The 9296-nt window shown below is 32.4% G+C and overlaps 1 protein-coding gene across 1 annotated transcript; it reads left to right on the forward strand.

Moving 5' to 3' along the window:
• Positions 1 to 4253: 4253 nt before the first annotated feature.
• LOC142625180 (putative indole-3-pyruvate monooxygenase YUCCA10) lies at positions 4254 to 9089 on the forward strand. Its single transcript, XM_075798875.1, has 4 exons — positions 4254 to 4868; positions 6621 to 6854; positions 8698 to 8820; positions 8913 to 9089. Exons 1-4 carry the CDS (start codon positions 4254 to 4256, stop codon positions 9087 to 9089), a joined length of 1149 nt encoding a protein of 382 aa, XP_075654990.1.
• The last annotated feature ends 207 nt before the right edge of the window (positions 9090 to 9296 follow it).

Below are 9296 nucleotides of genomic sequence, written 5' to 3' on the forward strand. Positions count from 1 at the left end.
GGTTTGTAGGTGTTTTTGAGCTACAACGTTGACAAGCAACAAGCACCTACTCCTATCAAAATGAAGAGTAGCAAGCGGAGCTTGAAGAAGTGAGCCCCTATCAGAGTCGGTAAGGTAACCAAACATAGCGTTTCCACAACCACTTAAGTGCTTTGCTTATATAGATTTTTTTTTAGGTTATGCAATAGAAGAAGGGCTTTGCTTTGGACCCCCCTGCTTGCAGTGTATATAAATAATTATAATAATATGATAAAGTAAGTAGCCTTCATGATTGAAACACTAACAGTGAGCATCTAAGGACTAAGAACTCTATCGTGTTACTACCAAGCTACAAAAGAGAATAGTTGTTTTTTGTGAGTTCATATGGGGCAATGGGTAGATCTAATTGTTCGATATCGACGAGTTGAAACACTCGTTTCCAAGCATATACGGACTAAGAACTCGTAGAGATACTACTTGCTAAAGTTATGAAGTAACTGAGATTCCGCGAAAATGCTGTTGACATGCTTACATCGATCCAGCCACCATATTTCTATTGAAAATTTGTATAATTGTTGTAAGGGAAATGTTAATGAATCCCTTAAGAGCATTGGTTTAGAAACTATTTTTAGAAACATTTTATGGGAAAATGATAAAGCAATTTATTATGTTGACAACTTTTTATATATCCCATAAAAATGATGTTAAAACTTCCTAATATGTTTGAGATTGGTGAGAGAGTGTAATTAAGTACGTGCGTGTGTGTGTGTGTGTTTAGTAGTTAGTTTGTTTCTAAAAAATAAAAATAAAAACTTCCTAATACGATTTATTAACAATTAATTTAAGGGAACCCATTAACATGACCATTGTTGTAATGCTAGCTACTATTGCACCATTGTCGAACATGTTGATGATTGTTGCTCCATTGGCCAAGTATTTGACCATAGGCCTGTCCACAGGTCAGTCCAAGTAGGGTTTGTGCCCAATCTAGAATCGACCCAACCAGATCGAGTGGTCAAAATTTCAACTCGCTGTCGATCGGAGTGGTTGATTTGATTGGGTGGGTCGGAGCTTCAATGGATTTCTTGCGGATCGGTCGAAGTTGAAGATCTGGAGAACGGCAAGAATCTAGCCAAGAAAAGATGAAAAAGGGTAGAAATCCAATGAGAAAGATTTGAAAAACGCCTGAAATTCGGCGAGATCTCGCCAAATCCAGTGAGATCTCGGCCATTTCGGTAAGATCTTGGCTAGATTTGGCGAAATCTTGTTGGATATAGCATAGATCTTCCCAAAAAAATCCCAAAATTAACTAGAAAAATAGTTGGGTCGATCGGTTCGAGCTTCTCAGATTTGAGAGGAAGAGATCCGGTATCCAATTTGCAGATCTTGGTTTTTGGAGAAAGAAATCGGTCACCAATTGCCGGAGCAATTGATTTAGCCGATGGCGATTGGGTTCAGTTGGCGGCAGCAGGTGGGTTGGGTCCAATAGGTCCTTGGACAACCCTATTTGCTAGATGCAATAGCTGAAGTACTGACTACTTAAATGATACGCCACCCTTAAACCCCTTATTGGATAACATGGTCATGCATGAATACATACACCCTTTTCTCCTCACTAGAAAATGTTGAAATTCTGTCCAAATTTCTAGTTTTCTAATTTTCCATTGAAAAGTCATGAATTTCTAAATATTATCAAAATGTAGAAATTTTGTCCAAGAAATATTTATGAATTTAAAATTTTAGTTCAACACCTTATTTTCCAAGATAAATAATAAATATTAATACCTAATTATCCATTAGAATAATCATATGCATGTTGATGTGCATTTCTTATAATGAGCTCAAACTAACGAGACTATTACGCTTCATTAATTATAATTATTTATCTGGTAAACCAATCATTTCTAATTACTCATAATCACACGCAGTTAACCCAAACTATGAAAATGCCTATTATCCGTTAAAATCTTTATGTGTCTTGATCTGGCAATATCTAATTGGATCAAGCTTAACATTTTTAAAAATTAGGTACGACATTTTTGTGTAATATTCTTACACTTTTTTTGGTCAAATTTTAAAATATAGGAAACATAGAAAATTGGTTACGTATATTTACAATTGATAGAACATGTAATTTTGTTTTATAACATGAAGATTGGGAATAATAATATTAAGCTACTACTTTTTTTCACTCATAATTATTATTAGAGAGAATATACAAGCTCTTCAAATTTTTAAGACTACATTACAGATTAATCTCTTTACTTTGGCCAATAGCAAATCATTCATGTTACTTTGTTTTTTTCCATTTTAGTCTTCCAACTTTGGTTTGAGTTCACTAAATTCATTTCATTTAGTTTTGTTTAAATTTTGTTGTTACAGTCCAGGTAGTTCTGATTTTTTCTTCAAATTTTATTCTTAGTTCTTTTTCCCCTTCTTTCCCCTAAGCAAGAGACCTGAACCCGACCTGAATGTCTACTTAACCCGCCCAAAGCCCTTCTATTTGGGTCGGGTTGGGTGGGTCCTTGCTCACCCCTGCTTACACCCCTAGATTTTTGTTTTAGCTAATTTAGTACATAAATTATGGCACTATAGCAAATTAACCCCCTTAATTTTGTCTTTCACCAATTTAATACACAAACCTTGATATTGTAGCAATAATAACCCCCTTAACATTTTTTTTACAAAAATTTCATAATTTAACTTATTTTTGCACCAAATCATTATTTTAAAAAATTGAAAATGAAGAGGTCTTACTGCAACAATATAAAAGCTCAGGGGGGGTTTATTGGTTACAGTACTAGAGTATATGTATTAAATAGGCTAAAATAAAATTTAAGGGGGTCTATTTCTTACAATATTAAAGTTTAAGTTCTAAATTGATAAAATAAAAGTTTAGGGGTGTAAGTACAAGTACCCCAAAGTTCAAGGGTGCTAAAGCATTTAAACCCGCTTTGGACTAAAAAAAGCATTTAAAATTAATTACCAAAAAACATTGCTGTGGGAACTTTAATGTAATAGTTATTTTTATAATTTTTTTTAAAAAAAATATTTCTATAATTTAGTTATTTTAGTAGTTTTGTTATGTTTTTATTACAAGAAATAGTCATTCCTTATGAATATCTGTACTCTAAAAGGGTTGTAAATTTGTAATAACTATTTCTTAGTGATTGTAATAATTTCTAAAATCAAATACTTAAAAAAACAAAATTTTCAATGCATATAACAATTATGAAAATAAAAAATCATAAAAAAATAACTCATCTTTCTCTCAAATTTTTTTTAAAAAAAATCTAGAAAATAGAAATGTATGATTAAGATATTTCCTAAAATAAATCTTAAGTTTTATTCTAATATTACAACTCATAACCAAATTGATGTATTTATGGTACGTTTGGTATACTGTAACGGTAATTATATAGGAATATGAATAGGTATCACAAGGAATACAAGATATTGTAATGTAATATTTATTACTATTCATTTGTTTGATGACAACACAGTAATAGAACTTTGAAGATAATGGAATGAAAACATTTTAAATTAAACTTAAGATATATTTTAGAAAATATCTTACTCATATAATTATATATCCTAAAAATAATATATATTTTAGAAATTAATACATCTACTAAGTAATAGCTATTACAACTTTTTTAGAGAAAAATAATTATTCCTCATTTTAAAGAATAATTATTCATAAGGAATGACTATTCTCTTTGATAAAACATAACCAAACTACTAAATAGATAAACCATATGAATAATTATTGTATTACAATGTCTATTACAGTTTACCAAATGTATCCTTAGTTATTACATTTTATAAATATTATCATTCCTGTTGTAATTTTCATTTAATATATCAAACGTGTCCTAAGTGGTAATGTCTACTTTTCTTTTTGAAAAGAAACAAGATTCAAATCTTCCCCCTCTAATTGTTTGAATTATCAACCACAACAATTAAAAAGATTTTTTCAAGCAAATAACACCAAAAAAATTTACCAGCTGATAGATTAAAATATTAGCCCACAACCTTCCGTTACGTAGTAGACCTTGCATTGCATGCATTAGGTGCAACCCATGGGCTAGATGAGGATAAACAAATGATAATTGCACATAATATGAAGTCATTAGTCAAAGATTCTTTCCTTAATCTCAGGCCATGTACCAGTTATAAATAACACATCCTAGCCCATTGCAAGGACATAGCAATTGAAGCAATCCAAGCACTAAGGAAAACCTTGAGCTCTTAGTTTGTTTGTACCATTTTCAATGGAGAGTAAAGCAGTAGTATTGATTGTAGGAGCTGGCCCTTCTGGCATTGCAACTGCAGCTTGCTTGACCCATCATTCCATTCCCTATGTGCTCCTTGAAAGAGAAGATTGCCATGCTTCTCTTTGGAAGAAAGGAACCTATGATCGACTAGGTCTCCATCTAGCTAAACAATTTTGCTCCTTACCATATAAGCCACATCCACCAAATACCCCTACTTTCTTGTCCAAGGAATATTTTGTTCGATACATAGATGAATATGTGTCCCAGTTTGGCATCAACCCTCGCTACCACCGCTCTGTTGAGTCGGCTTCCTATGACAATTCTGAAAACAAATGGAGGGTTGAAGCTAAGAACACCATAGAAGGAAAGGTGGAGGTTTATGTTGCTGAGTTTTTAGTGGTTGCTACCGGTGAGAATAGCGAGGTCTATATACCTGATGTGACTGGTTTGGATAGCTTTAAGGGAGAGATTGTACATTCCAAACAGTACAAATCAGGTCTGAAATATCAAGACCAAGATGTCTTGGTGGTTGGCTATGGTAATTCCGGAATGGAGATTGCTTATGACCTCTCAAACTTCAATTGTCACCCCTCCATTGTTGTCAGAGGGCCGGTATATATGAGCTCTCTCTCTCTCTCTCACACTCACACACACACACACATTCATGCAGTGCCAATTCTACTATAATCTAGAATCAATTTGCTTCTACAAAAATTCTCTCACAAACTCTCTTTTGTGTTAACCTCTAAAATATTTCTATAAAAAAAATTAAGACTACACCTTTCATCATGGTTAAATTAGAGTGTATGTAATGCTATCATACATAATTTAATTATATTTTATTTTTATTAAATTGACTTGTATATTTTTATACATGTCAAAACTTACTTCTTTTTTTTCTTTGTAAAAAAAATTCTGACTCTACCACTAGTTGAATGCAAGAGTAAATGCTTCTTCTCTTGCTCTCATTTAAAATAGATTCCATTATTGCATTCTCAAAAAAAAAAAAAAAAAAACCATTATTGCAATCTATTACATATGCTGACGTTCTTCCGTCTTGTTCAGGCAGCAGGAGGTCATTTTGAGCTTAGAAAGCATTTCTATGCAATAGAAATATCAGTTTCCCCAGCTAGTTTTCTCTCCTTACCTGCATGCAGATTGACAACTCTGCTATTTTTTAGGTTTAGGAAAATGATGGGTTCCTCCCTCCAAACAGCAGGGCAGTCCAAATTGAGCCAAAATAGTAGAACTGCCACTTCTCTCCCTATAACATAAAGAGAGCTAATTTAATCTTTTTTTGTCTTCAGACCAACCAACTTAGACCAGTTTTTGTCTTGCATGCATGCTTAATTTATGGGATACCTCTCTCTCTCTCTCTCTCTCTCTCTCTCTCTCGTCATGATTTGAGGTTGATAAGATCATGAATTCATGAGATAAAAAATAGGCTGATGATGATAAATGCAGATTTTGCCTTCCATCTTTGTGCATATAGGTGGATTAAACGTTGTTTGAGCAACTAATTGAATACAACTTAATAAGTAGGTTAAGATAGCAAGGCATAGGAAGCTGAGATAGCGTCTAGGGAATAGAGACAGAGAAGAGAGATGAGATGAGAGTTTTAGAAGAAATTGTTCCATGCACCAACTGTTTTACACCAAGGGGTATATAATAAGATTACTTTCTCACAACATGTGAGATCCATACAAGCTATGTCCTACATAAGAGAGGGATCATGAAACTGTTTAATAAAATATTTTTTAGGTAACACATTTCTCTCTCACTAATCTTGCGTCCTATATATAAGACTCATGGAGTTTACTTTTATATGAAAATATCTAAAAAGTTTTACAAAAATTATTCTTAGAATATGAGCAGTAATAATTCTTGAACTTGTGACTTAAACAATTATTCCATAGTGGGACTCACGTGTGAGGCCCACCTCTTATGTGAAAAGAGAGAGCATGTTATTCCTGGACTGCTTAATAAAAATTTTTGCTATTTGAATTATTGGTACAAAGCTAACGAATTAATTCATGTTGTGTCCACGTAATAATAAGGAAAAATCAAATAATTATATGGTAGAAACAGCGTGATTAAATTCAAAGAATATTAAAGAAAAATATCAACAACAGCTTTTTGAGTTGTTAGAAATCTAATTTCCAGCAAATTAATTATTCAAATAGAGTTAAATAAAGATTTAAAAAAAAATTGGATGGTCATATTTGTAGAAACCCAGGCCTATCCAAAAAGTACGTACGCGTGAATATACCTATATATGGGAATGAAAAAACCTAGACATGATTACATTACGATTATAATGGAATTACTGATTCATGACTATTCTACTATTGCAATTGGTTGCAGTTTCATGTGCTGACCAAAGAAGCTGTGCATCGAGGAATGACTTTAATGAAATATCTCCCGGTTCACATTGTGGATGCTTTGACCGTGATATATGCAGCTTTCTTATTCGGCAATCTGTCCAAGTATGGCATCCATCGCCCAAATATAGGCCCCTTCTTTCAAAAATCGTTAACCGGAAGGTCTCCTGTTATTGATGTTGGAACAATCAAAAAGATCAAACAAGGAGAGATTCAGGTACCTTGATTTAATATTATTAACTTAATTAAAATGACAACTTTATTATGTTTTTGCTACTACTGATCAATACATTTTTATCAAATAACTAAATCTGTTAACATATTAAGAATAGTACAAATTTGATTGTTGATTAAGATAGAAATAATTAAACAAGCATGATGCTGATATATTGATGACGCATGGTTGGGTAAGGGAGAGGGATTGTGATTCCAGGATTTCATTAAGATGGTGAAGCATGATACATCAAGGGGTAATAAGAGATGTTAGCTAAGCTATAATAATAATCCCAAAACTAGGATAGGAGGAGAATATATTTAAATTTTAGATGTTTCCATTTAAAATACCAAAAGATATTAATTAAACTATAAGACTCTTAGTTTTTCCTTTTTATAATTTCATACTCTTTATAGTACTGTCTTACTTTCCTTCCATCAAAAGCGGAGCCAAGGGTGGCAGAAATGGCTCCCCAATAGGGATGACAATTTTGCCCCACTCTGCTTAATCCAACCTCCCCACTTCGCCCCACGCGAATTTTCCCCACCCCGTAAAGGTGGTGGGTCGGGGATGGGGGGAGATTTTAACTCTGCACCATGGGGCGAGGCGGAGATAAGTTTAGATTTTTTAGACCCAACTCAACCCGTCCCGCCTTGCATTGATAAGGGTTAAATTGTATTGTTTTGTTAAAACTTTAATAATACTATTCAATTTTTTCTAAAAATTAGTTTGATTTGATATAAATTTATTTGTAATTTTTTAAGTATATTTTTATTAACGAAACAGATTTTATTAAAAACAATTGTAATAGTAGTGGGCAAATTAACAAGAAGTAGAGTTTTACTAGATGGGGCAATGATAAGGTAAGACAAAGCCATGTGGTGCAAAAGTGAAGATCCCATCCTTCGGACCTGTTCCACTCCATTGTCATCCTTACTCCCCAGCCCCACCAAAACTTCTCCCCAGCCTCATACCTATTTTCCTTCTTTTTTGTTTTTGTTTTGTTTTTTCTTTTATGATTTTTATGTGTATCTTTTATAGATCAAGTTTTATTGAACAAAATATAAAGAAAATATTTCCCTCTATATCACTGTCTTTTTTTTAATGGTATATCAATATTTTCTAAATATTCAAAAGTTTAAAAAAAAAGGAAAAAAATAAGCAAAAAATGCAAAAATTTTAATTCAAGAGAAAAAAAAAATTAAAATTTGTTTTTGATATTAAAAAAAAAATGTTAGGACTTTGAATTTTTTTATAAATTTGAGAATAACTATAAAATTTGAAAATAATTATATAATATAATTCATAGATTTTTTTAAAGCTTAAAAATCCTAACAAATAGATACAAGATAATGCATATTATATCTAACATTAAATTACTACTTTATATTTACGTGAATGGTATTATTTTGTATAAATTGGTCTAAAATATTATATATATATATATATATATATATATATGTGTGTGTGTGTGTGTGTGTGTGTGTATTGTGCTTGTCCATAACGCCTATAAAACCACGTTTATTGTGCTTCTCCGTAACTGCTTTCCATTCTATATTTTGCCAATGAGCAGACGAAGAGTAATAGCCACTAAATTAAATAACTAGCCTCAACTTCTATGCATGAATGGAGGATTGAAGTTGTTTTTGTATGTATCATTTTGTTTGTTTTAAATGGCTGATAATAACTAATTTGAGATTATCATTGTAGTCAAGAATATTCATTTAACTGTTGGAACTAAACTTGGTTGGTTTGGGCCAAAGAGAAGTTTTTTTTTTTTTAATTTTTTTTTTATATGTTGCGGCACATAATTCTGACATGCAATCTATTGTTATCTTTGACACAGGTTGTCCCTGCTATAGTGAGAATCAATGAAGATAGCGTGAAGTTCATGGATGGCACTGAGAGGAAGTTTGATGCGATTGTGTTTGCAACTGGTTACAAAAGTTCAGCTAATAATTGGCTTAAGGTACGTAGTTTGTTTTAACAATTTACTCGAAGACGAAGCTAAACTTCTAGAAATTTTTTACTTAATTATTGACTAAAATAATGTGTTTATAGGATTATAAATATGCTCTGAATGAAGTAGGAATGCCAAAAAATCCATTCCCAGCTCACTTTAAGGGAGAGAAAGGCCTGTATTGTGCTGGGTTGTCAAAGAGGGGACTGTTTGGAGTAGCGAGGGATGCAGAGACCATAGCTGATGATATCAACAAGATTCTAAGTGCCAGAAACTGAAAGCTCTACCTATAAGTCCCACACCAAGTACTACTGTGTGTCAAACTTAAAATAAGCCCTTTGGTAGCATGTGTTCCAGAACTTTGTTTAAACTTCAATTAAGTTTTCATCTTTGTAATATATTTGTCCTGAAATGGGACCTATGAACTCAACTTTATGTCTAAAGTTGAATATATAGTTTATTTTAATAAGTTGGCGGTGGCTGCC

This window comes from Castanea sativa, chromosome 2 (genome assembly GCF_040712315.1).
Source record: "Castanea sativa cultivar Marrone di Chiusa Pesio chromosome 2, ASM4071231v1".
Lineage (NCBI taxonomy): Eukaryota > Viridiplantae > Streptophyta > Magnoliopsida > Fagales > Fagaceae > Castanea > Castanea sativa.

Coding starts and splice junctions, on each gene's coding strand:
- LOC142625180 (XM_075798875.1), top strand. CDS start 4,254: ATGGAGAGTAAAGCAGTAGTATTGATTGTAGGAGCTGGCCCTTCTGGC. Junction 6,855..8,697: donor TCAAACAAGGAGAGATTCAG/GTACCTTGATTT, acceptor TCTTTGACACAG/GTTGTCCCTGCTATAGTGAG. Junction 8,821..8,912: donor CAGCTAATAATTGGCTTAAG/GTACGTAGTTTG, acceptor ATGTGTTTATAG/GATTATAAATATGCTCTGAA.